Source organism: Oncorhynchus clarkii, chromosome 8 (genome assembly GCF_045791955.1).
Source record: "Oncorhynchus clarkii lewisi isolate Uvic-CL-2024 chromosome 8, UVic_Ocla_1.0, whole genome shotgun sequence".
Classification (NCBI taxonomy): Eukaryota; Metazoa; Chordata; class Actinopteri; order Salmoniformes; family Salmonidae; genus Oncorhynchus; species Oncorhynchus clarkii.
The window spans coordinates 29,659,632-29,687,531 of NC_092154.1; the positions used below are offsets into that span (position 1 = coordinate 29,659,632).

Genomic DNA, 27,900 nt, shown 5'->3' on the forward strand with positions numbered 1-27,900 from the left:
GGGTTCATAATTTGAGATCTCACAAGGAAGAGATTTATTACCATCTGAGCGATTGGCTAAACTCCATTTCTGGTGTGATAGTTTGATTAAAATATCCCCTTATTAATGGTTTGCCAGATGTCAAATCAGCATGTGGGTATTAAAGCTAGCAAAAACTATTTAAACTTCCATTATATTCTCTAATGGATGGGTTGATGGTTCCCAGGTGTAACTGCTGTAAGTAACAATAACGCTAAAACAATGTACATTATTCATAGCTTTATTTCTTAGAGTGAACATTAAAAAGGAACAGGGAAACCAATGGTAACATTTAACGTGGTCCTTTAAAATACCAACCGTACTAATGGGCCAGGGTTCTGCAATCATGCGATCTACAAACAGCTGTAACAGCACTAAGGAAATTGCAACTAAGGACAAATACAAAATTATAAATTGTCAGAGGAATGAGTTGAGAGAAAGCGTGTTATGGGAACGATGACCAGCTTAACCAGTTTTGATAATGCATTGTTCTAATGAGTTTTAAGAGCAAATCCATTGATGTTTATTCAAATAAAAAGGTAAATAAAAGGTCAAGGGGTCACTGTCTGTTGTCTGGAACACTTTCTGTCAGGCAAACTGAACTTAGGCTCTCTCTCCAGTTTAAACAAAAAGTGTTTGAGGGAGAGCAATGATAGACTAATATTCCCTCTAGAAAAAGATAACCAAAGTATCATCCACATCAACCAAATGCCAGTTCATTAACCTGCTTAGCCTCAATAGACAAATCACATTGCAGAGTCCAGAGTACAGTACAACAAAGCATACTGCCCAGAACAAGATAACACAAAAGCTCATTCAATGTTCAATAGACCTTCTTTTTTTTTTTTTACTGCATTTTTATTTGTTTAAACATAACATCTGAGGAGTTGTACTAGGAGATGATATTGGACGCAAGGCAATGACATTCAGTGGGAAGAAGAAAAAGGAATACAACTACATACAACAGGTGTTGTGGAGATGGGGAGACCGGGAGTTGTCTGAATGGAGACTGCTCAGCTGCAGTAGTACTGGCCCGCGTTGGCCCGTCGTCTCTTGCGGTTCTGCTGCTGTTGGAAGAACTGACGGATGTCCTCGGGAGTCACTACCTGGGGGGGGGGGGGGGGGGGGGCGGCACAAACTTTTTATGCCTCTTATTGGGTGTAGCAACTTCGGCTACAAACAAAAGATGGAGTCTAGGTCATGCTAGGAGTATGAGTTTGACAGAATTCGATTTTCATCGGACAGTTACTTTAAATAAAGTTTGATCATGGTCACACCAAGGACAGGACCGCCAGGAGGTGCATTCCAGATTCAGTGACCACAATGTGAAGATCGAGCAAAACGATCCTCATCAATACTATCATTATAAAGGCTGGTTTGCGACACTGGGATAGTGAACATCAACTGAGGACCAAAATACAATGATGCTGATATGATTGATCATTCAACTAAATAGTGTGTACGCTGATAAATCTGCAGGTTTTTAATTACCTTTCCTTCTGCAGCAAATCTCTGCAGGAAATCCTTCAGCTCAGTCTTCATGTCATTGTACCCTGAGAAGGGAGGGGGGGGGGGATATTTTAAAAAGCAGCTCTTTTTTGATTGCAGCACCGATAGTTGTCTCCACACAAAATAAATCATCTGTATTTCAATCAATACAGCTGAGGGAATGGCTCTAACTACTCATCCAACACCTGCCTCACCTCTTTCCTTCATTCACTCTCTCCCTGTCAGATGGTCCAAATTCTCTCCCTACCCCTAATGCTTTGATGGTCGCAGGTCTGTACAGTGTAAGCCATAATGGTGGAAACTCCTACTTCACATACCTACCCAGAACCTTCAGACCTGCAAACATCAAAGGGATAGGGAGAGAAATGGTTTAGTCTCTTCTTTAACACCACCACCTCGTACCGTGGATTATCTCCAGCTGCTGAACCCGGCCCAGGGTATTAAGGGCCGACATCAGGGGGTCGCGACCCTCGGCGGTCCCCGCCTGCTCCTGTTCTGTGGTCTTTCCTTTATTCTCGTAGGCTAAGACTGTGTCCGACTCATCCAGGAGAAAGGACATACCAGCTTCAGCGTAGGATTTCTGCTGGGGGGAGGAAACGGGTGAGCAGAGTTTTCCTATTGTCAATAGTAATTCTACGAACGATATAGGCCTACTCAACGACATAAATATGCAGTAATTCTGATCATAAACCATTTTTATTTGGGTGTATTATGCCTTTGATTTGTTTTGCAAGATACTACTCGTACATACACACCAAATTAAAAGGCCTAAACAACATGCATGTATTTACCTGTTCTACAATAAAACAGATGTATTCATTAGTGCACACTGTAACAAAACATTTTGCAACTGAAAATATTTTACACCGAAAACCAGCGTTTCTTATTGGGCAAATTCAGGTTAGTCCCTCCCACTTTCAGCCCATTTGGTTCCCAGTGAATACACCTCAGATTGTGGCTGTTTGACTTCCTTCTAAAACGGCTGAAGCAGAGAACAGAGTAGCAGCCGGGTTGACAGGATAAGTGGTGAAGACATACCTTGCAGCTGACACAGGAACAGAGTTTGGTTCTCCAGGCTGAGGGCCAGAATACAGCTCCAAACTCTGCTCTCTCTGTACCTGTGCCCCCCAGCTCCATGAGCCTGCACTCGGAGGGGGCTTTGGAGGGCGAGCCTCCCTCTATCTCCTGGTGCCTCCTTTTGCAGCCTGGCACCCCATTGGATTTGACCTGCGAGTAGGACAGATATCACACAATGTCCTCTGAACACTCAAAAGATGAATCTTTTCATCCACAATATGATTACAAAAGGTTAGACATGAAGAGGTTAAAAGGATGAGGGTAGAAAGTGAACACCTTGCTTTGACTTATCGTGCCCGGTATAATCTGTTAAGTCTAAGGAAAGGAAACATTTCCTAAGTATCTTATCAAGGCCCATTACCTTGCACAACCTCGCCAGTAGACAGACCACTCCCTTAAATCCCAAACCAAAATTACGAGGACACGCCAAAAAAAAACAGTTGCCAGTTGTATAAGAGTGACTTCTGTCTTTGGTGCATGCAAATGTGCGAGCTCACCGGGCCCCTGCGGGAGGGGGCAAATCGTGGGCTGCCATATTTTCTGTCAAATAAGGCTGGCTTCAATTTGCTGCTCGCCTCAGAGGCTGACTAATGAAATCATTCTTGTTGATATGCGGGCGCCGCAAAGCCTTGGGGCTGCTCCCCGCAGACCAGGGAATCTGCGCATGGCACGGGCCATTTATCCCCTAAATACCCACAGGAAACTAGCACAGCCTGGTTCTGTGCACTCATCTCATGCTGACTGTTAGAGGACTGAAGCCACCTGGTGGTTGATACCGACAGTCCCCTTTCCCTGCTCTGCATGGATGCAATGCTGTCAACAGTGGTGAAAGCAGTAACTTTGACTTCTGAAACATGTGTACCTAAAGCATAAGAAAACAAAATGTATGAAGACGCATTGGAAACATTTTCCACATAATATAGTTCCATCCATCTGTTTTATCTGGTAATAATATCCCTTTCTCAGTGATACTTTTAAACCAAGATACCCATTACTGGTTCATTCATGATATTCAATGTACTACAAGAAATAAAATGCTATTCATTGTTCTCATAACATTGTGTATATGAAGCTTTGTGTGGAGTGAGTACCTTCTCTTCACCCTGGTTATTGAGGCTCGTGGAGGCCTCCTCTGTTGTGTTCTTGCCCTCCTCACGGTCCCCCTCTTCATTCGTCACCTCCCCTTCTGCTTTGCAGGGGCTGGCTTTGGTCGCAGCGGGCACTGGAGGAGAAATACAAAACAACATGGAGCCACTTAAGAGCTTTGCACTGTTTTACAATGGCTGTATTCATCAATCTAGCAAGGCAATATTTTCAATAATAATGTAGTTCCCCCCCCCCCCCCCCCTCCATTTATCAAACAGCTATCTAAGTTATATATTTAGAGCCGCCTGTTCAATAGGAATCCAGCAATGTTTTTGTCATGTCTGTGTTGTGAGCAAGTCTACCAGCAGAGGAGCTTTTCCAAGGCCGCCCTTTTGATGTGACGTGGAAAACAGGTGAGGGAGTACAGTTACAGCCGGAAGTGACTTTTCATAGCAGGTTAGGACAGCATTTTAGCTAACCCCAACTCTTTTCTTGACCTCAACCTAAGTCTCCTAACCTGCTGCGTAAAAATACTTCCGATCGTAGCTGTACTCCTTCTAGTCAGAACCCTGGATGGAGCCAGAGAAGCCTCTGATTGTCCTAGGCATGTCTAGTGTTTTATTCTGACATATCATTTGACACCGTGTTATAACACATATGGAATGATGTAGTAACCAAAAAAGCGTTAAACAAATCAAAATATTTTAGATTCTTTGAAGTAGCCACTCTTTGCCTTGATGACAGCTTTGCACACTCTTGGCATTCTCTCAACCAGCTTCACCTGGAATGCTTTTCCAACATATGCTGAGCACTTGTTGGTTGCTTTTCCTTCACTCTGCAGTCCAAACCATCTATATTGGGTTGAGGTCGGGTGATTGTGGAGGCCAGGTCATCTGATGCAGCGCTCCATCACTCTCCTTGGTCAAATAGCCCTTACACAGCATGGAGGTGTGTTGGGTCATTGTCCTTTTGAAAAACAAATCATAGTCCCACTAAGCATAAACCAGATGGGATGGCATATAGCTGCAGAATGCTGTGGTAGCCATGTTGGTTAAGTGTGCCTTGAATTCTAAATAAATTTGGGTCACCAGCAAAGCACCCCCACACCTCTATGCTTCACGGTGGGAACCACACATGCGAAGATCATCCGTTCACCTACTCTGCATATCAAAGACACGGCGGTTGAAAAAAAAATCTCATTTTGACTCATCGGACCAAAGAACAAATTTCCACTAGTCTAATGTTCATTTCTCGTGTTTCTTGGCCCAAGCAAGTCTCTTCTTCTCATTGGTGTCCTTTAGTTGTGGTTTCTTTGCAGCAATTCGACCATGAAGGCCTGATTCACACAGTCTCCTCTGAACAGCTGATGTTGATGTGTCTGTCTACTTGAACTCTGAAGCATTTATTTGGGCTGCAATTTCTGAGGCTGGTAACTCTAATGAACTTATCCTCTGCAGCAGAGGTAATGCTGGGTCTTCCATTCCTGTGGCGGTCCTCATGAGAGCCAGTTTCATCATAGCGCTTGATGTTTTCTGTAACTGCACTTGAAGAAACAAAGTTCTTAATTTTCCGGATTGACTGACCTTCATGTCTTAAAGTAATGTGGGACTGTCGTTTCTCTTTGCTTATTTGAGCTGTTCTAGCCATAATATGGACTTGGTCTTTTACTAAATAGGTATCTTGTGTATACCAACCCTACCTTGTCACAATACAACTGATTGGCTGAAATACATGAAGGAAAGAAATGCATTCCAGGTGACTACCTCATGAAGCTGGTTGAGAGAATGCCAAGAGTGTGATTCCATAGTTTAAGTCTTCACTATTATTCTACATTGTAGAATATAGTAAAAATAAAGAAAAACCCTGGAATGAGTAGGTGTCCAAACCTTTGACTGGTACTGTACATATTTCCACACTGAGGCTGGAATAATAGTGAAAATGATAATGCCGTTTTAGTGTAAGAGCTGTTTGAAAAGGCCGCCTGAAATTTCAGCCTGGTTTGGTGGGATGGTGTTTTGGCCGGCGTGGTGATTTAATTAGTTAGACCAATGAGAGTCTCAAACCTCCCTGCCAATAACAGCTAGTTTTCAGCTTTCCCACTCAGACCACCTCCAGACAGTCCTAACAAAATTCTTGCTTGAGAAATTGCTCTTCGCTAAGAAGCTATTTAGTTTCTTTTTGACCATTTTAATTGAAAAGAAATCATAGTAAGGTAAATCATTGTTACCCAGAAATGATTTGATATTGAGATCAAAACGGCTGAATTGGACCTTAAAAATCCTTGAGGGGGCATGAAATCGTGCACACATCGACCTCAATAGCTAACGGCACTTTAGTATTTTAGTCACCCATTGAAGTAAACTGCTCTACCGCAAACCATAGCCTCTTGTTCACTAGTTACTGCAGGTTTCATTAGTACTGTACAGGTAACTGCCAAAATAAAGGAAACGCTTGAGTCAGTGAGGGATACAAAGTACTTTGAAAGCAGGTTCTTCCACACAGGTGTGGTTCCTGAGTTAATTATGCAATTAACAAACCATTATGCTCAGGGTAATGTTTCAAAATGTCCAGTTGCCCATTATTATGGCTACCATGGCTAGAAGAGATCTCTGAACTTGAAAGAGGGGTCTTAAATCACCAGATGTCAATCCAGTTGAACACTTATTTGGGGTTTTCCCAATACCAAATAATGGAATTTCTCGTGGAAGAAGGGTGTCGCATCCCTCCAACAGAGTTCCAGACACTTGTAGAATCTATGCCAAGGTGCATCGAAGCTGTTCTGGTGGCTCATGGTGGCCCAACGCCCTATTAAGAAACTTGATGTTGACGTTTCCTTAATTTTGGCAGTTACCTGTACGTTCACATAGAAGCATAAACAAAACACAATGTGGTAGGTCTAAAGAATGTCTCCTGTCCTGAAGTGTTTTCTTTCTGAATTAGTTAATTGGGGCATGCCAGTAAACTGAAGGTAATGAGAGTACCCATAGAACTACATAAAGAATCACTGTGAATTCTAGGATCTCTAGGAGTACCTGCCAGATGGGTGGCGTAGGCCCACAGGAAAGGAGCATTGTTCATGCAGGACTCACACACCATCTCCTGGAGCTCCACACACTCTGGCACAGGGCAACCCAAGTGCTGGATAAAAAAACATAACACTCATATACGATATACATATAGCAGCTATGGCATCAAGTGTACACAGTCAAGACCAGGGTAAAGACCAGGCCGGTCTTGAGTTAAATACTTGGGATGCGTTCCAGATATAGGACTTCACAGATTACAGGATTCGTATATTATCATGATGTGGTTCCCAAGATGTTAAACCAGGGTTCTCCAACTCTGGTCATGGAGAGCTACTCCAATAAATTATGGGCTGTGTTCAGTAGGCATAAAACAGGCATAAAACATGAAAGCATTTTGAAACAGGGCTCTTATCCAAACCTGTCCAATAAGAATGCTCATTTTCGCTTTCCGTTTCACCATATGTTGCTTCCTACTGAACAAACCCATTAAATTTGGACCATGATTAGCTGAATCCATTTTGCTGGGTTGTAACAAAACCTTGCACACCAAGTAGCTCTTCGTGACCAAATGTTTTAGAACCCTGTGTTTAATAGTTCTGGCATTGTAAAGACCTGATCTGTCCAAGGCCTATATTCACAAATATCATACCCCCTAAAAAAGACTAACATTTCCTTATTGGTAATGGTGAGAGGTAAGCATGTCTTGGGGATATGATCTTTGTGCTTCTGTAACTTTCTTGCTCATGATTATACATAATCATGGTAGCATCCACAAACATATAATATTATTTAAAATAAAAGTAACTCCCAAATGACAATACATTATTCACCATTCACTTCTACTAAGCACAATATAATCTGAACCACAACAAACTGCAAATGTGTAGTCAAAAGTATGATATATACAAAAGTATGTGGACACCCCTTCAAATTAGTGGATTTGGCTATTTCAGCCACACCCTTTGCTGACTGGTGTATAAAATCGAGCACACAGCCATGCAATCTCCAAGGACAAACATTGGCAGTAGAATGGCCTTACTGAAGAGCTCAGTGACTTTCAACATGGCACGTCATAGGATTCCACCTTTCCAACAAGTCAGTTAGTCAAATGTATGTCCTGCTAGAGCTGCCCTGGTCAACTGTAAGTGCTGTTATTGAAGTGTAAATGTTTAGTAGCAATGACTCAGCCGCGATCACAGAACGGGACTGCCGAGTGCTGTAGCGCGTAAAAATCATCTGTCCTCAGTTGCAGCACTCAAGCAACGTCAGCACAATAATTGTTAGTCGGGAGCTTAAGATCACCATATGCAATGCCTAGTGTCGGCTGGAGTGGTGTTAAGTTTGCCACAATTGGACTCTGGAACAGTGGAAATGTGTTCTCTGGAGCGATGACTCACGCCTCACCATATGGCAGTCCGATGGACGAATCTGGGTTTGGTGGATGCCAGGAGAAAGCTACCTGCCCCAATGCATAGCACCAACCGTAAAGTTTGGTAGAGGATGTTTTTCATGGTTCGGGCTAGGTCCCTTAGTTCCAAGGGAAATCTTAACACTACAGCATACATACATTCTAGACGATTCTGTGCTTCAAAATTTGTGGCAACAGTTTGGGGAAGGCCCTTTCCTGTTTCAGCATGACAATGCCCCCGTGCACAAAGTGAGGTTCATACAGAACTGGTTTGTCGAGATCTCTATGGAAGAATTTTACTGGCCTGCACAGAGCGCTGAACTCAACCCCATCTTGGGATGAATTGGAACGCCAACTTCGAGCCAGGCCTAATCACCCAACATCAGTGCCCGACCTCACTAATGCTCTTGTGGCTGAATGGAAGCAAGTCCCCCAGCAATGTTTCAACATCTAGTGGAAAGCCTTCCCAGAAGAGTGGAGGCTACCAAGGGGGGACCAACTCCATATGAATGCCCATGGTTTTGGAATGAGATGTTTGACGAGCAGGTGTCCACATACTTTTGGTCATGTAATGTTTAAGTGAATTTGCCCAAATACTTATGACATCTTCAAACGGGGGACTAGATACATAAAGTGCTGTCATTTCTAAACAGTAAAACAGATGTATGAAAATAACCTAAAATAAAAAGGTTACATTCTGTACCGTCACGTCATATGAAACACTTCATCGCAAATACAAAATACTGGAGTATAGAGCCAAATGAAACATTTTAGCTTCACTGTCCAAATAAATACATAGGGGAGTATACAAGCCCAGGGACCTGTGCATCTTCAACACATGCTTATGCTTTGGTGCTCCACAAAAGCCTTACCCTGCCATGAAGCCAGTCCTCACAGACAATGCACTGTATCATCTCATCTTCAACCTGGGAAAGACATGTTTTGGTCAATAGATCTTCACTGGAATACTGATTTTTTTCAAAAACCAATTCATAGACTATTTGAGGTGAATGGTCAACTCTCACCGGGTCTTCTGGGTCTGGATATGGCCTGTTACAGGTGCAATACAGACCAACAAAATTGTGGCTGTATTTGTTCTCCGTGTTCAACTGATCCTTGTCCTAGAAGACAGTGAAATCAGTAACATCATAGACCATGCAGTACTCTATGCCTTGATCAAAGTCTCTCAATCAATGGTCCTGGGTACCCAAAGGGGTGCAGATTTTTGTTTTTGCCTTAGAACTAACACACTTCATCAAGCCTGATTATTTTGGGTCCCCAGGACCAGGTTTGGTTATCACAGTCCTAGATGTATAGTTTCGGACAAGTATATTGCCACCCTTGCACTTTTCTTAAATAATTCCCTATTTCTTTAAGTTGAAATAAAAATTAAAACGCACCACACTTATTGGATTCTCAACATCGCAAAACCAATTTTATTTTTGTATGCTTAATTTGATCATTTTAATTGAGAGACCAATGGCATGGACAAAATTGTTGACACCCTGAAGCTAGTACTTGGTTGCACAGCCTTTGGCCAAGATAACTGCAGCAAATTACTCTAATTCTTCAGTGTTTGAGAATTGCTGTTTTTGGTCGTCAGTAAACACAGCGCTGATCTCTATTTCCAAAGAGCTATAATTTTGTTTTTTGGTACACAGAATATTTTCTCCTGGATTTAGGCTTGTTTAGGTGGGTTGTTGAGAAGTGCAATCAGGCTTTCTTGAGCCTCCTTCAGCAGTTTACCAAAAACCAAATGAAGCATTCAAAGAAAAGAACACCCTCCCTAAAATCAAACAAGGGGAGGTTTGATAATGCTGTGGGGTTTCTTTGCTGCGTCTAGTACTGTGTGCTCATAAAATCAGCAGCTTATCAAGGTGTTTTGGAGTGCAGCGTTTAACCCAGTGTCCAAAAACGGTGTCTCTGTTGAAGGTTGTGGGTTTTCAAGCAACCCAAACACACATCAAAAGCACCCGGGAATGGTTTAAGAAGAAACACTGGACTGTTCTGGAGTGGCCAGCAAAAAGTCCAGATCTGAATCACATCCAATAGAGAGCTGAAAACAGCAGTTGGGTCACTCTCACAAAATAAGTTGAGAATTACCTTAACACATTATTTTTAACATTTCTCCCTAATGAAAAGGCCTGAGTTAAACATAACACTGAAAATTCACCTAAATGAAATTATAATTCAATTAAATGACTTTTTCATCTGTTTCTGTAATGAGAAGGCGAAGTGGGGTAAACTGGGTGTTTGACAATAAGAACCTCATTTTGAAGGCATATAAGCGTATACATTTCGGGGCTCCCGAGTGGCGCAGCAGTCTAAGGCACTGCATCTCAGTGCTAGAGGCGTCACTACAGACCCTGGTTTGATTCCTGGCTGAATCACAACAGGCAGTGATTGGGAGTCCCATAGGACGGCCCAGTGTCGTCCGGGGTAGGCCGTCATTGTAAATAAGAATTGGTTCTTAACTGACTTGCCTGGATAAATATTTTTTAAATGATCAAATAAAACTTGTGCCTATCTAAGGACTACTCCTCTAGATGACGCATCATCACTTTATTTAAAAACTGATTGGAGTTTACACAAACTAGTCCACGGTGTTTGTACGTAATAAATACTATAGTTTAATGTAAATGTTATGGTTTATGGACAAACTACAGCAACATATTTGGTTTATTAAAATACATTTTTTTTTTTTTTTATACCAGAAATTAATCCGGATGAGAATTTGGGGTGAAAATGCACAAAATGCAGGTGAAAAATTTAAATGTATTTACAATAAGATACTTCCCATAAAACCACACATCTTAGGCCTCAGAATGATACAAAACCATGATGAATCTGAAAAAATCTTGTAACTCAATTTGCTACAGACAACCAGTTGGTGGAAGGCACCACTCAAACATTGAAGAATTAGAGCAGTTTACTCCTGAAGAGTGGGGAAAACTGCCAGTAGAAAGGTACAGCAAGCTCTTTGATGGCTACAATGCCATTTTCCTTTATTTTTTAAATTGAAATGGTAAAATTTAAAGATGCACTATGCAGAAATCGTTCAGTAATTTCCTGGTTACTAAAATTCTAATAGTTTCAGTTTATGACAAAACAAGAAAGTATAGTGTAGAGAATCATTGTACCATCTAAACTAGAGGTCGACCGATTAATCGGAATGGCCGATTTCAAGTTTTCATAACAATCGGAAATCGGTATTTTTGGACACACCGATTTGGCCGATTTAAAAAAAAAAAAAATGTAATCTTTATTTAACTAGGAAAGTCAGTTAAGAACACATTCTTATTTTCAATGACGGCCTAGGAACGGTGGGTTAGCTGCCTCGTTCAGGGGCAGAACGACAGATGTTCACCTTGTCAGCTCGGGGGATTCAATCTTGCAAACTTACGGTTAACTAGTCCAACATCTAACCACCTGCCTCTCATTGCACTCCACGAGGAGACTGCCTGTTACGCGAATGCAGTAAGCCAAGGTAAGTTGCTAGCTTGCATTAAACTTAACTTATAAAATACAATCAATCAATCATAATCACTAGTTAACTACACATGGTTGATGATATTACTAATTTATCTAGCGTGTCCTGCATTGCATATAATCGATGCGGTGCGTATCGTTGCTTCAATGTGTACATAACCATAAACATCAATGCCTTTCTTAAAATCAATACACAGAAGTATATATTTTTAAACCGGCATATTTAGCTAAAAGAAATCCAGGTTAGCAGGCAATATTAACCAGGTGTAATTGTGTCACTTCTCTTGCGTTCAATGCAAGCAGAGTCAGTGTATATGCAACAGTTTGGGCAGCTTAATTTGCCAGAATTTTACGTAATTATGACATAACATTGAAGGTTGTGCAATGTAACAGGAATATTTACACTTATGGATGCCACCCGTTAGAAAAAATTACGGAACGGTTCAGTATTTCACTGAAAGAATAAACGTCTTGTTTTCGAGATGATAGTTTCCGGATTCGACCATCTTAATGGCCTAAGGCTCGTATTTCTGTGTGTTATCACGTTATTACTAAGTCTATGATTTGATAGAGCAGTCTGACTGAGTGATGGTAGGCAGCAGCAGGTTCGTAAGCATTCATTCAAACAGCACTTTCGTGCGTTTTGCCAGCAGCTGTTTATGACTTCAAGCCTATCAACTCCCGGGATTAGGCTGGTGTAACCGATGTGAAATGGCTAGCTAGTTAGCGGGGTCACTCGCTCAGAGACTTTGAGTGGTTGTTCCCCTTGCTCTGCATGGGTAACACTGCTTCGAGGGTGGCTGTTGTTGATGTGTTCCTGGTTTGAGCCCAGGTAGGAGCGAGGAGAGGGACGGAAGCTATACTGTTACACTGGCAATACTAAAATGCCTATAAGAACATTCAATAGTCAAAGGTATATGAAATACAAATCGTATAGAGAGAAATAGTCCTATAATTCCTATAATAACTTAAACCTAAAACCTCTTACCTGGGAATATTGAAGACTCATGATAAAAGGAACCACCAGCTTTCATATGTTCTGAGCAAGGAACTTAAACGTTAGCTTCCTTACATGGCACATATTGCACTTTTACTTTCTTCTCCAACACTTTGTTTTTGCATTATTTAAACCAAATTGAACATGTTTCATTATTTATTTGAGACTAAATTTATTGATGTATTATATTAAGTTAAAATAAGTGTTCATTCAGTATTGTTGTAATTGTCATTATTAGGAAAAAAATATATATATATTTTTAAATTGGCCGATTAATCGGTATCAGGTTTTTGGTCCTCCAATAATCGGTATCGGTATTGAAAAATCATAATCGGTCGACCTCGATCTAAACCGCTGAGGAATATCTTTTCCATTAACAAAAATATTGTATTTTCAAGCTGTTTTAAGCTGGGGTGCCAAACTGAAAGTAAAAGACGCAAAAACTAAACTTTAAAACAGGAAGCATACAAATAGCGCACATAAAACAGATATATCGCTTCTTAAACTTGCTTTCAATGAAAATGACAGATATTTAACTCACATCTACAGTTGAAGTCGGAAGTTTACATACACCTTAGCCAAATACATTTAAACTCAGTTTTTCACAATTCCTGAAATGTAATCCTAGTAAACAATTCCCTGTTTTAGGTCAGTTAGGATCACCACTTTATTTTAAGAATGTGAAATGTCAGAATAATAGTAGAGTGATTTATTTCAGCTTTTATTTCTTTCATCACATTCCCAGTGGGTCAGAAATGTACATACACAATTAGTATTTGGTAGCTTTGCCTTTAAATTGTTTAACTTGGGTCAAACGTTTTGGGTAGCCTTCCACAAGCTTCCCACAATACGTTGGGTGAATTTTGGCCCATTCCTCCTGACAGAGCTTGTGTAACTGAGTCAGGTTTGTAGGCCTCCTTTCTCGCACACGCTTTTTCATTTCTACCCACAAATGTTCTATGGGATTGAGGTCAAGGCTTTGTGATGGCCACTCCAATACCTTGACTTTGTTGTCCTTAAGCCATTTTGCCACACCTTTGGAAGTATGCTTGGGGTCATTGTCCATTTGGAAGACCCATTTGCGACCAAGCTTTAACTTCCTGACTGATGTCTTGAGATGTTGCTTCAATATATCCACATAATTTTTCAGCCTCATGATGTCATCTATTTTGTGAAATGCACCAGTCCCTCCTGCAGCAAAGCACCCACACAACATGATGCTGCCACCCCCGTGCTTCACGGCTTGCAAGCATCCACCTTTTTCCTCCAAATATAACGATGATCATTATGGCCAAACAGTTCTATTTTTGTTTCATCAGACCAGAGGACATTTCTCCAAAAAGTATGATATTTGTCCCCATGTGCAGCTGCAAACCGTAGTCTGGCTTTTTTATGGCGGTTTTGGAGCAGTGGCTTCTTACTTGCTGAGCGGCCTTTCAGGTTATGTCGATATAGGACTTGTTTTACTGTGGATATAGATACTTTTGTACCCGTTTCCTCCAGCATCTTCACAAGGTCCTTTGTTGTTCTGGGATTGATTTGCACTTTTCGCAACAAAGTACGTTCATTGCTAGGAGACATAACGCGTCTCCTTCCTGAGCGGTATGACAGCTGCGTGGTCCCATGGTGTTTATTCTTGCGTACTATTGTTTGTACAGATGCATTTCAGGCATTTGGAAATTGCTCCCAAGTATGAAACAGACTTGTGGAGGTCTACAATTTGTTTCAGAGGTCTTGGCTGATTTCTTTTGATTTTCCCATGATGTCAAGCAAAGAGGCACTGAGTTTGAAGGTAGGCCTTGAAATACATCCACAGGTACACCTCCAATTGACTCAAATTATGTCAATTAGCCTATCTAAAGCCATGACATTTTCTGGAATTTTCCAAGCTGTTTAAAGGCACAGTCAACTTAGTGTATGTAAACCTCTGACCCACTGGAATTGTGATACAGTGAATTATATGTGAAATAATCTGTATGTAAACAATTGTTGGAAAAATTACTTGTGTCATGCACGAAGTAGATGTCCTAGCTGACTTGCCAAAACTATAGTTTGTTAACAAGAAATTGGTGGAGCGGTTGATAAATAAGTTAATGACTCCAACCTAAGTGTATGTAAACTTCCGACTTCAACTATATGTGAATTTGGTCAGGTCCCCTAAAAGTTACATATTGCACAAAAATAAAATTGGTTCTGCAATGTTGAAAATCTAATAGCATGTTGTGGAGTCCAAAAGTTGTTTTCAATTTCAACTTATTTTGGAAGAAATAGGGAATTATTTAATTATATATTTGGCCAGACCAGCAACTGGCTACATATATAAAACATGCCTATCATGCTGTTATTGGCCTAATGTCTCTAATTCAAGCTACCACAATTTCAATAAATGTAAGGAAACTTACTGAATATAACTTGCACCTCATCTCTTCAAACTTGCCGTTTCCACAGTCACAGCGGAAATTCCTGCAAAAATTCCCAGCTCAAGATTAACTATAGGAAAATTCTGTTCGCAACTGCAATATCCCAGATAAAGCTAGAGTGCTGTAGTTCATGATTATATTTATTTCACCCTTATTTTACTAGGTAAGTTGACTGAGAACACATTCTCATTTACAGCAAATACCTGGGGAATAGTTACAGGGGAGAGGAGGGAGGGATGAATGAGCCAATTGGAAGCTGGGGATGAGGGCCATGATGGTATGAGGGCCAGATTGGGAATTTAGCCAGGACACCGGGGTTAACACCAACAATAAGTGCCATGGGATCTTTAGTGACCACAGAGAGTCAGGACACCTATTTAACATCCCATCTGATAGACAGCACACTATACGGGGCAATGTCCCCAATCACTGCCCTGGGGCATTGGGATATTTGTTTTAGACCAGAGGAAAGAATGCCTCCTACTGGCCCTCCAGCAGCATCTGGTCTCCCATCCAGGGACCGACCAGGACCAGCCCTGCTTAGCTTCAGAGACAAGCCAGCAGTGGGATGTATGGTGGTACAGGACAAACAAGGCAACAGTAAACATGTCATCCACCACAAATTAATTACTATAACTCCCACCTTGGCCCAATCAGTGTAATTTTGTAAATGCCAGATCTCTCTGGCAAGACACATCTCTGTCTGATATTGCATGTGACTAGTGTACAAACAAATGGAAGGAGACAGGTCCACAGTCCTCTCCCCAATTTCATTGTGTGGGACAATAATACCTTAGAGCACAGATATAGGGGCACACACACAGCATTGAAATATTGTCCTACAGTATTTCTGTTCATTTCCCGACAATTCTGCATCACATCCGTTCATCGACACCCAACATTTGATCTATTGTGCATGGCCCACGTTTGTGTTGGTCTGTCTTATCCTTTAGGTGTCCACTCCACGTCTCTATCTGAATTTGTCATCCCAGCTCCTCACCTCCTCAACCTTATTGGATGAGTAGGTCCAAGGTCCCTCCCTTCAGACCTTCTCCAATAGGTTTTGAGAAGGTGGCAAGGAGAGAGGATGCAAGGAATTGAGGAAAGATGAATTGAAAAAATTCTCAACAATGCAGTGAAATTCACCTTTTGGTGTAGAGCTCAAAAAGGTCATGGCCTTCATGGCATTTGTAGGAGCAGGCCAGGCAGACTCCGGCTGGCTGGCCCCCCTTTGGTGTGCAGGTGCTGCAGGCATAGAGGGCTTGTCGCTTCACATAGCCCTGCAAGACCACATCAAAACAAACACGTGTGAAACTGACATCACATTGAGTCCTTCGGATTGAGCATGAATGCAATGTATACCATGGCAATGAACCATTAAAGGGCAAATGTAACGTTACATTTGATAAAACCACAGGTTCCATTTTGTTATAACGAGTGCATAAAAATACAAATCAAGTTCAACTTATTAACAATTATGTAATTTAGGTTGGCGGAGACATCAGATTGGTGACGTCGCTAAAGGTTCCATTTTTCAAAATCCATTTGAAACTAAACACTGGCTTAGACTGCAAAACTGTATTATAGCTAACTTAAACTGGGGTAATTTGTGTTTCTTTAACAATGTGGAGCAAATAGCCTACCTCGGGATAGGAACACTTCTCAGAATCACTACCAGCTAAAACAGCAGATGCCTCATTCTCCAACTCTTCATCTTCTTCCAAAACATCTACCAAAGAAACAGTAGCCTCATCTCCCTCATTTGCCGCCATTCTTGGAAAATAGAAGGTGAAAAAGTGTGAATACAAGTTCCTGTTCCAGGGCAAAATGTAGAGCGCCAGATAAATCTAAACAGGGACGTCCATGACTTGAGAAGATGTATCAAAATGCTCTGTTCACCAAAAGATACAATAAATTAGATACAATAAGCAAAAAAATATTGGAGCGCACTGGACGTTATGTTATTCTCAAACCCGATACACTGAGGGAGTTATTATACACGGGCCCAGATGGAACCGGGCAATGGGCCTTCACGTCATCTGGCGAAAGCGGGGAGGGAGGAACACCCATCTCAAAATGAACAGTAATTTGCGCGGTCGGTCGGTCATGTTGTTAACAAGGCATCATGTTGCATCGTCTGGAAACATACTATATATACTATAACATACTATATATTTCCATCAAATAAATGTTAGCAAATGTCAAATTAGTTTTCACTTGGACGGCAGAAAACCAATCACTTTGCATGGGAAAAGAAAGAATCCTACTCATTACTGCACTTGCTTAATTACGTCACTATTGTTTTGAGCAGATTTAGATAGAGCAGCTGGCTCACGCCAGGGAGGCAGCCCGGTTCCAAGTCGAATGTAACCAACTTTCAGCCAAAGCAAAACATGCTTACACGGGCGCCCGGGCTAGATTAATCGAACCCCCTCACTCTCACAATGACACCTTCCGCACGATTTCCGGATTATGCTAATATTTCACCCTGTTGGCGGGAGTTTCTGAAAAGCACTTCAGAGATTTTCACATTTTGATAAATTTAAATATTGTCTACCTGTTGGTTTAGTTAGTGATTGTTATTTATATATGTATTTGTGCAAATATGTCGAACGTCTCAAAGTACAAGGCTCTGACCAAATCGATTGTACGTCAAAATGCCGCTATGACTCGGGTCAGAGTTCAAACTAGGGTCATGGTTCAACAATCATGGCAGCTACTGAGATACGAGGAGAGCTAAAATACAGGGATGGCCTGAAGAAAGAGATTATCATAAAAACAGAAAACAACCTGACTTCTATGATAGTGGGGATTAAGAAATTAAACGCAGACGTATCGGGGCTCCTCACTGATCTCGTTGTACAAGAACAACTTTGCGGAGGAAATGACAAGGGGGATTTGCAAGTCGACGACGGTGAGCTTGGTTAGCTAGCTAACGTTACTGGTAGCTCATTTAACAACACGCGTAGCTACCGCGATGGATGTTGATAAAAACAAAACAAGGTTCGCGAATTGCTCTGCTTCTATTGAGGCTAGCTATTGTTTATTTTTATTGTGGCTATTGTCTCACGAAACCTAACGATTTTGTTTCGCTAATCATGACCTGGAAGAACACAACATCTTTCGGTAGATAGAGCTAGTTGCTATGAAAATCATTATATAGATAAATCCCAACCTTAGCAAATCTTTGGATGATCAGATAAACCGCCCACGTTGATCAGAGAATGAATTTAGATAACTGTCTTTGGGGCTAGCTACTTCATAACACAGATCTTCCCAGTATCAAACCGACTAACGTTAGCTTGCTCGGCTACAAATACTTTTTTTGTGTGCCTATGATGCCACGGTGACGTACAAACATATATTGTTACTACGTGTGCATGTGAACAGATTATATTATACTCCGTCATCGGAGTATTGATATGATCATTGAGTTTTCCCGATATCACAACTTATCAAATTACAAGTGTTTAAAACATAAAGCCTGCAGCCTGTCATTTCAGATGAAACAATGTTCTATTCCGCCATCTTGAGACTATGGGTAGGCGGCCTATGACATTTGAAGACGTTACGGCTATCAAATCAATCAGCTTTGTGTCGTCATGCCTGCACAGTGTTATCAAGCTGCATAAATTGTGTCAACATAGATTTGATGTGAATATTCCTCTCAATCATTAAAACATGCATCTCTCACATAACTGGTATTTGATCGCTAATATGTAACCATATCTTGTGCTACATAAAAAATTTAAAAATATGGCTTGGTCAAATTATTTTACTGAACCTACCTCAGTCTGTGACAGGCTTCATTTAACTGATGCAATCTAAAATGAGTCCAATATTAACATATGGACTACAACACTTGACCGTTTTTAAAATCACTCTATAGGCAATGTACTTTAAGCAGGTCCTATGGGTGGGAAGGGGAGGAGATAAATGTTTATTTGTGTCATGTCTGTTGGTTTGTTTTCACTTCTGTCAACCACTCCCCAAAATGTAACTTGATCACAAAAGTAATTTTCTGTCATCTGTTGCAGATGAGGAGGAGGAAGATGAAGACACAAAAGCCCCTATTATGCAGCCTCCTGCAAAGCGGTCCAAGACCTTGAGGGCCTGACAAGGGCTCTGTCCCAAATGGCACCCTTTTTCTTATAGTTCACTCCTTTTGACCAGGGCCCAAGTAGTGCACTAGGTAGGGAATAGGTTGCCATTTGGGACTTAAAAGACTACTGTAGGAAGAAGGGAGTCTGGTGGTCCTGGCATACAAGACTGGAAGACACTGTTTTGGGGGCAGATATGCCAGCCCTTATTATTCAATCCACTGGGTGGCTATTATTAATTCATTCCCACTCATGTATGGTATTGCTCCTGCCTTGGCAATCATTGCAGTTATGATCTACATCTTTCTCTTGATACAATTGAAATGTTTGTTTTGAACATTTGTATAAATGTCAATCATTTAAGTGGAATGTATTTCAGACATCTTGTTAATGGATAATATAATTGCACTGTCCCCGCAGCATTTGCTTGCTTTGAGAAATGACATGAACGGTCTGCAGACATTTTCCCATAACGTTTAATTTTCTTACAATCCAGACCTTATTTTAATCACAGTGCATTTAGATTTGAAAGGCAATAAAAATCAGAAGCACCAACGTGAATAGCCACTCATTCTTTTAGACAGACCAAACAAGCCCATATTTTTTTCTTTCTAATACGACTATTCCTTTCCCATTAACACTTTTTTTTTAACAAACAGAAAAAACCTAGAGGAACCATGACAGGCAGTGTCTCTACGTCCAAATTATCATTTGGGACTTGTGTAGGTTGAATCAAGGGTGGACAACTCTGGTTGAGTAGGGAAGTTTCTACAATGTATGATTTGACCTTAACACTTACTGATCAAATCAGGTTATTGGCTAGCTTGAGGTTTCAGTTACTGTAGTCAGTTGTATCTTAAAACCAATAGTACTTTCGGTAGGAGAAAATTTTAAAAAATTGATCAAAATGAGCATTCTTATGAGTTCAGGTAGTACTCCATCTGTAAATGCTTCTTCCATCTTATGCCTACTGAACGTGACCCTTTGTAGACACTGCAACTTCTGAGGACCCAAGTTGTGCAACATAGTAAAAATAGAGGAATGAAGTTGAAACGGGGTTCAGTGAAAATGTAATGTGAGCCACTAAACACCCAGTCCAAAACCCAAGTAGATTATCCTTTATAGCAGCCCCCCCCAGTGCACATTTTTGCCCTAGCACTACACCGATGATTGAATTCACCAACTCATCAAGCTTTGATTATTTGACTCAGCTGCAAGGGCAAAAACCAGAAACAAGCACCCCAGAACAAAGTTTGGGAAACCCTGCTTTATAGTATGGGTGTCAAACTCATTACATAGAGGGCCTAGTCTGTTGGTTTTTGCTTTCAATTTAGCCCTAGACAACCAGGTGTGGGGAGTTTCTTACTAATCAAGGACAAGGGAAGAGCACAAACCCGCATACACTTGGGCCTCTGTGCAATGAGTGACATGCTGTATAGTCAAGGACAAAATCAGGGTTGTGTTCATTAAGAAACAAACAGAACTGATAAGCATGGAAGGATTACCTGGACAAATGTATTTTCTGTTACAAAGAGTATCAACATGTTTTCTGTGTGCCTTACTGAACACAACCCAGCCCAATTCCCTTTAGGTCAGGTCACTCGACACAGCACATGCCACTTCCCTGTGTTGGGAGGAAGGTCAAATAAACCTTTTGCACATTCATTACTGTGCTAATGTAGATGGAAAATTAAATCAAAACGTAATCAGAATAGTACCATCTCAAATCAATTGGAAACATTAAAAATATGGAGGTTGACCTCCAACACAAAGAGTAGCCAAAGATGATTTCAAAACAACGTTCAAATTAAATGAGTATTTTGCAGAAATGCTTAAGGACACTACCTGCCATATAAATTAATGTGGCACAGACAGCCAAGACAATATAGAAAAGCCATATTTGTCCCATTGCTCATTTCAAGATAGGAAATTATCTTTGTTGGCAGTGAACATTTTCCTCCTAACTTACATGTGAAGGATTCCACAACTCATTGAACATACAACACATTTCCACATAAATGTCTTACAAAAAAAGGGACCAGGGATCCTCATAAAAAAGGCAAAAACATTGACAATTTCATGTCACGTTGTCGTCACTTTATGGCACACAAGGACAAACAATGGCTGTAGTAGAAGATCGGTTATTTTCAAAAGCATGGTCCGTGTGCTTTTTGTGGACTTTCTTTGACTTTACTTGGAGGGTGGGGGGGGGTGGGGGGTCCTAAAAGGCACAAGATATTTATCTTAGACAAATACTGGATTCATTGACCAATTGACAAATCCCCAAAACACTTCCTAAATATTGCAAGTAATAGAATGACAAAAAAAAGCATGTTATGTAGAAGGAAATTACTGAGCCAACACAGCAGTAAATAACACTACAAAATACATTCAGACCAATAACAAAAGCACTGCAGTACTTATCTAAGAATCACTACTGATCCACTAAGACAGGTTTTTTTTAATGGCATCACATTCCTAAAACTGTGTACAAATTAGTTGACACGTCATATTTCACCGTACTTCGAGTCAGTGGGGTGGTAATAGTTTTGGGATGATGATTGAAACTTTCCTCAGAATTATTTGCTCAAAAAAGTGGGACCTTGCAGTGAACGGATAAACCCTCAATGATTGGTGTCTGTATCATAGTCAGGTACTGTGGTGAGACCCTGGAGCACGTGGCACCCTTTGGTCCAGCCTTTGTTGAATGTAAGAAATCACAAATACAAAGGGTTGTGAAACACGTACCATTGTTCATCTCAAGAACAGCACACATACACATCAACAAAACCACCACGAAACCCCCAAGTGAATTGCCTAGTGATGACTGGCAGGCTTAACACTTCACACAGTGTACTAGGTGAGTGTTAAGTATCCTGTAGTTCAGGTATGAGAGTAGTAGGCCGCCACCAAGATTGTGTGCAGCATGCACTAAGGCTGCTCACCCCGCCTCTCATATTATCCACCCTCTCAAATCGGTTGGACACTTTAGGTGTCAATCAGCTGCAGCCGGCTGATCTGATTGGACGCCTTGGCAAAGGTCTGGTGGCGGTTGCAGAGTACCGCCAGGCATATGGGCAGGATGCAGTAGCCCACCGTCTTGGGGTCAGCGCGCGTGCACGAGTAGAGGAAGAGGAACACCTGAAGGTAGGGCACGAGGAAGATGGTGACCCACACCCAGAAGGGCAAGAGGAGCAGGCGAGTTTTGAGACTCTGGGTCCAGGTGGGCAGTGAGGATGGGGGCCCAGAGGATGCGGCGGGAGGCGTGTTGTCCCCTGGCAGAGGTCGCTGTTCCTGAGCCACCCGCTCCACGTGCTCCAGGGTGAGACGGTTGTATGTCTGGTCGATCTCAAAGACATAGTAGACGACAGCCACGCTAGCCAGAAGGTACAGCCCCACGCCGATCCATCCCATCCGCTGACGGAAGTTCATCATTCTCCATACTCCTCCCTGGAACAGAAAAGTGCCTTAGTTTCATAGTACTACTCAATAGCTTGCATTATGCATACCCATTTTCTTACCCAGTTGACCACCCATGGGTAAAAAAACAACATTTGGGCTACATTCAGTACGATGTTTTACTGTAACAGTCAATTAAACAAAAACAGTGCTGTTCTGAACGACCAGTTAAAAAATTGGTGGGGTTGTGGGTTGGGGTCCGCTGCCCTTTAAATATGTCACGCATTGCTTCAAGCCACACCCCGCCACCCCCACCAAACAGTAAACGTACCTCAAAGTCTGGGGCGTATTCAATACTCCGATTCTGTTGCAAAACATTTCTTAAAACGGAACAAAACAGGGAGGTACCTACCCGAATTAGTCCAATAATGATTACATACTTGATGAAGAACGTTGAATGTTTTGGGGAAATGTGACGTTCAGTGCACCATTATGCAACGTAGTAAACATTAAAATCAAAACTGAATGCACCCCAGGAGAACTGCCTAGGCCACCCGGTCTCAGAGTAGATGTAACATAGTAAATGTAAATCAGGGATACTCAAATTTAGGTCTCAGAGTAGATGCAACATAGTAAATGTAAATCAGGGATACTCAAATTAGTATATGTTACGTTACACTTGGCAGCATTTTCCACTAGCGCAGGCCTATACAGCCGGTTACAAACACATTTTCAGCTGGGTACTTTTTCCACTTAAATTAACTAGTCAATTTTTTTTACAACACAGAAGTCATAAAAAAAAGTCAGCCGAGCCCTCTCCCGCTAGAATGAACAACATGCATCTTCTAGAGATCTATTGATAGGACAGGCGCCTGTCCGTCACAAAGTGAGCGATGGCGGATTTGACAGTCTGCTGTCTGTCCCGCCTCCCAGTACCTGTGTGTGTGTGTGTTGTGTACATCGTACATTGTAGCCAGTCAATCTGTACACGGAGGGAGAGCGCATGATGCTCCATCATCGTCAAAGTCAGTCAATTTGACCGTCCCATATAATGTGGTAACGATGAGTCAAAATCCACTTAGCCTACTGTTTTCTGGCACATTCATTTATTTTATTTGGCGTGTTTCATATGAAGCCACGCAGGGCTGGAGCATAGTATTACTGTAAGTTGATTGATTGATGAACAGTAAGCTTGACTAATTTATAAATGGTGTTGAGCTGACTGAATAAAGTCATACAACATAGTTATAGGCCCATGGTGTCGCATCGGGACAACTAAAAATCTTGTTTGTATTTTCAATATGAAATCCATCAGGACTTGCCAGACAGTGACGTAAAAGTGATTGACTCGTCAGTAGCCTACCGTATTGCATTCGTAAGAGAGACGCTCATTTGGCTCCCTAACTTGAATACCGGTAAGTTTTTGCAGAGATGCAAACTGGTGAGGACCCAAAAAGGTGACACTTTTTGTTACACTGAAATATAAAAAAAAATCATTGCTAAAAAAAAATTGAGAGCATCCTGACCGGTTGCATCACTGCCTGGTATGGCAACTGCTCGGCATCTGACCATAAGTCACTACAGAGGGCAGTGTGTACCACCCAGTACATCACTGTGGTAAAGTTTCCTGCCATCCAGGACCTATATACTAGGCGTGTCAGAGGAAGGCCCAAAAAAAACAGTCAAAGACTCCAGTCACCAAAGTCATTGACTGTTCTCTCGGCAAGCGGTACCAGAGCGCCAAGTCTGGGACCGAAAGGCTTCTAAACAGCTTCTACCCCCAAGCATCTAATCATACCCAGACTATTTACATTTGACCCCCCCCCTTTGTTTTTACACCGCTGCTACTCGCTGTTTTTTAAATATTTTATCTATGCATAGTCACTTTTACCTCTACCTACATGTACAAATTACCTCAACTAACCTGCACCCCCGCACATTGACTCGGTACCAGTACCCACTGTATATCGCGTCGTTATTGTTACTTTGTGTTACTTTTTATTTTATATTTTTTCCTTATGTTTAATTTAGTAGATATTTTCTTAACTCTATTTCTTGAACTGCACTGTTGATTAAGGGCTTGTAAGTAAGCATTTTACTGTTGTATTCGGCACATTTGACAAATACAAATGTATTTGATTTGATCATGAGCTGGTCAGTATGTGTTGGCAATCCTTTCTAACAATACTTTTTTTTCAAGATATCACGTAGAACTGCATAAGTGTTGCTCACCCCTTTCTGGAGGACCGAGTTTTTTAAAATCAGTGTTATTAGAGTTTGAAAGCTAAAGAGAAGGGAAAAATCTGCCGTTTGATTGCAAATATGCCAACAGAGACGAAAAGAGAACACACAGAAGGCGGTTGTATAAAACACCTGTCTCCGGATTACATCTTCAAACTAAGGACAACCATGGCATCCGTGACAGAGGGAGAAGCGTCCATCCACATATACGGTAAGATAGTCTAGCTAGCTACATTTCCAGATATTACACATTTCTAATTTTATCAGAAAGTTGTTTTAATTTCAAGTTAGGCTAATGTTAGCTGGCTGGGTCCCTAGCTAACATTGTGTATGATCTGTATAGTAATATTATTTGTATCTCAGAGACATTTGCATTGCTAGTTTATAGCCTAATTTTAGCTAGCTATGTTATGAGTTGGGATTATGGTTCATTGTTTAACTAGCTAGCTAGATGTCTAAACAAAAGACTCCACTACTATGCAAGTAACCATTTCAATAGAATGTTCATGATGTCACTGCGACAACTGTCGATAGACGTAGCTGGTAAATTCACTCTGGCTATCTACTCTGATTTCAGAACTCTCTCGTCTGAGTGTAGAATAACTGACAAATTTAGGAACGCTCAACAGCCGTTGAACATGGCCAGTGTCAGTAAATGTTGGCAGAAAACAATTAAATTGTTGCCAGCAGCACAGTTGCAGTCACTAATACTGTGGATAACATAAAAACAGCTTAACCAACTCTGCTAGGGTGAGTAAAATGATCAGAGTGAGCTGTTCTCGCTTGTGTCTGGAAGTAGCTAGCAAGCTAGCCAATGTTAGCTTGGGTGCTTGTGCTACTGTTAGAACAGAACGCTTGGATCAACCCTACTCTTCGGCCAGAGGATCCAGTGTGCGCTCTGCCATGGATAAAGAGCCAAGTTAGCTAGCTAGTTGGCTGTCAAATCTTCATATGACAGATGCTTCTGTTTAGCCAGCTAATGTTAGCTATCTAGCCAGCAATGTGCAGACAATCCAATGCCAAGGTGATGGACTAACTGACAAACACTGGGATAAAGCCAGCTAGCTAACGTTATGGGCTGGGCCGCTTCTTCAGGTAGCTCTCTACAGCACCAGGCTGAACGCTCCGGGAGCGAAACACTCAATTTACGAATGGACAATCTGAAAACGTTTATGAACACCCAGAGCACACTCTGGCACTCCAGATTAAATTTACAAACACACCTGTAGAATAAACCAGCCTTTAGTCTTGAAATCTTTGGTTGTTTAGAACATGGCCTCGCATGTGAATCCTTAAAAAGATAGGTGGGAAAGAGGGTGTGAACGATGCTGAGTGGATGTAGACAAAGAAGAGCTCTCCAGTAGGTGTACCAAAACATTCAAGGGCCATTTTCTCAAAAGTGAGGTTACAAGTTGATTAACTTTCAAAGCAGAATTACTTTCCCCATTGTTCCTCATACCATTTTCTAGCTTGGAGACTACAAAAGATCGAAGGTCAGTCACATATAGGATTCGTAGTTATTTGACTTTGTGCGATTAATTTAACAGCTATGAAACAACACGGAGGAAACACTTAAAACTGCTTATGCGGCAGTTATTTTACTATAAATGTGATCATACCAAACTTTTTTTTTCACAAAGGCGAGTGAAATGCTCGCACTGTAGAGCCCTGACCACCCGCCAACGTGGCTGATGAAATATACATTTTACCCGCCAATGCTAAAAACCTACCCGCATTTGGCAGGTGTTAATTTTAGGCCCTGTTCATCAATCATATTATCTCTCTAGTCTGTCTAGTCGAAACGTTGCTAATGCCACAACCAGGACAACGCGTGAGATATGGCACGGAAAATGTACCTCAATGGCATTGCACTCCTAATTATCCCAACTGACAAATAGAGAAGATTAAAATACTGCTAGACTTTAATGACTGCTAGTTTTTTTGTCAGCATACTTGGCTAGCTAATGCTACAGCAGCCCATTTGATTCGACAAGCCTTCCGGTAACTACTCACGCCCAACGCTAGGCGTCGCATTTTCATAGAATCCTATGGGCTGCTATAGCATTAGCTAGCCTAGAATGCTGACGAAAACCTTGCTGTATTTGAATCTTAGTTCGGAAAATTAGGAGTACAATGTCATCTTCCATCCCTGGATTGAGGTACATTATATCTCGCGCCGCGTTACGACTAGAGAGAGCATGTAATTAACATCTAGTCGGATTCTGGCTAACTAGCTAGGCAGTTAAGTTAACGTAAGCCTAGTTAGCTGAAATGGTAGACCACATGATTTGACAGATGGAAAGTGTGTAACATTAGCTAGCCATGAAGCTCACCTTTCTTTACATGACAAACAGTTTCGTTGACGAGGCAACTTGCTGTGATTTCATTTTAAATCCATGTTCATATTATTTCATAACCCCAGGCCATTTAATAAACCAACAACAACACCGATTGCCTTTCTTCCTTGTCATATGACTGACCAGGGATATTAGAAAATGAGATAATGCCGCGTTCATGACAACTGGGCACTCGGAAATCTCGGACTTCTGACTTCAGGTCGGAAAGTCTTGAAAGATTGTTTCCGACTTGATATTCCAAGTTGGGTGACCGTTCACAACGAATTTTCTTTGTCGGAACTCGGTTTTTTTCGAGTTATATTGAACGCTTGGAAGTCGGGGGTTTCCGAGATTCCAGTTGTTTTGAACGTGGCATATATACCAACAGGAAATGAATGGAGAAATGTATAACGCTCCGCCCAGCCGACTGTCGACCAATCGCGTTTACGTTGTCAGTTTGCGTCACAGGTCGCTAAACTAATCGTCGCGTAATCCCTTCTAAAAGTCGAGAAACCTGCATAATTTTCCTCGAAAGTACAAGTTAATTATCTAAAATCCTGGAAATCATGTTTTAATATTGAGCTTCTTGTTCGTTTAATTCGTGCTCATGTTGGGTTTTTGACTCCTTGAAGACGAGAGATCATTATCCGAGTTTTCCTAGAATTATTAGTTATGAAGTAGCTGACTAATGCCGGGTTCAAAACAACTGGGAACTTGCACATTTCTAACTTTAGTGCTTTCAAATCAACTGACACTCAGATTAAAAAAACGAGCTCCGAATGGAAATAATTGAT

At 41.4% G+C, this 27,900-nt stretch overlaps 2 protein-coding genes across 3 annotated transcripts; both read right to left on the bottom strand.

The window, feature by feature from the left end:
* Positions 1–245: 245 nt before the first annotated feature.
* Positions 246–17,054, bottom strand: LOC139415250 (ubiquitin protein ligase E3 component n-recognin 7). 2 transcript variants are annotated; one of them, XM_071163205.1, is made up of 11 exons: positions 16,674–17,054; positions 16,177–16,310; positions 15,013–15,073; positions 9,150–9,245; positions 8,997–9,050; positions 6,723–6,828; positions 3,696–3,826; positions 2,566–2,754; positions 1,930–2,107; positions 1,510–1,571; positions 246–1,124 (listed from the first exon to the last, which is right to left on the bottom strand). In XM_071163205.1, exons 1-11 carry the CDS (start codon positions 16,800–16,802, stop codon positions 1,032–1,034), a joined length of 1,233 nt encoding a protein of 410 aa, XP_071019306.1. In that variant the 5' UTR covers positions 16,803–17,054; the 3' UTR covers positions 246–1,031. The 2 variants fall into 2 exon arrangements, with proteins under 2 accessions (XP_071019306.1, XP_071019305.1); XM_071163204.1 differs by having other exon boundaries at positions 1,930–2,110; positions 16,674–17,013.
* Positions 17,055–21,335: 4,281 nt separating this feature from the next.
* Positions 21,336–27,275, bottom strand: LOC139415252 (transmembrane protein 251). The gene is made up of 2 exons (XM_071163208.1): positions 27,104–27,275; positions 21,336–22,580 (listed from the first exon to the last, which is right to left on the bottom strand). The coding sequence occupies exon 2, from the start codon at positions 22,563–22,565 to the stop codon at positions 22,119–22,121; it is 447 nt and encodes a 148-aa protein (XP_071019309.1). The 5' UTR covers positions 22,566–22,580; positions 27,104–27,275; the 3' UTR covers positions 21,336–22,118.
* Positions 27,276–27,900: the final 625 nt, after the last annotated feature.

Bases quoted from the DNA above. Each gene is read 5' to 3' on its own strand.
- LOC139415250 (XM_071163204.1), bottom strand. From the start codon at position 16,802: ATGGCGGCAAATGAGGGAGATGAGGCTACTGTTTCTTTGGTAGATGTT. The intron at 6,829-8,996 runs GTAAGGCTTTTG...TTTTTTATCCAG, and splicing joins AGGACTGGCTTCATGGCAGG to CACTTGGGTTGCCCTGTGCC. The intron at 1,125-1,509 runs GTAATTAAAAAC...CCCCCCCCCCAG, and splicing joins GATTTGCTGCAGAAGGAAAG to GTAGTGACTCCCGAGGACAT.
- LOC139415252 (XM_071163208.1), bottom strand. From the start codon at position 22,565: ATGATGAACTTCCGTCAGCGGATGGGATGGATCGGCGTGGGGCTGTAC.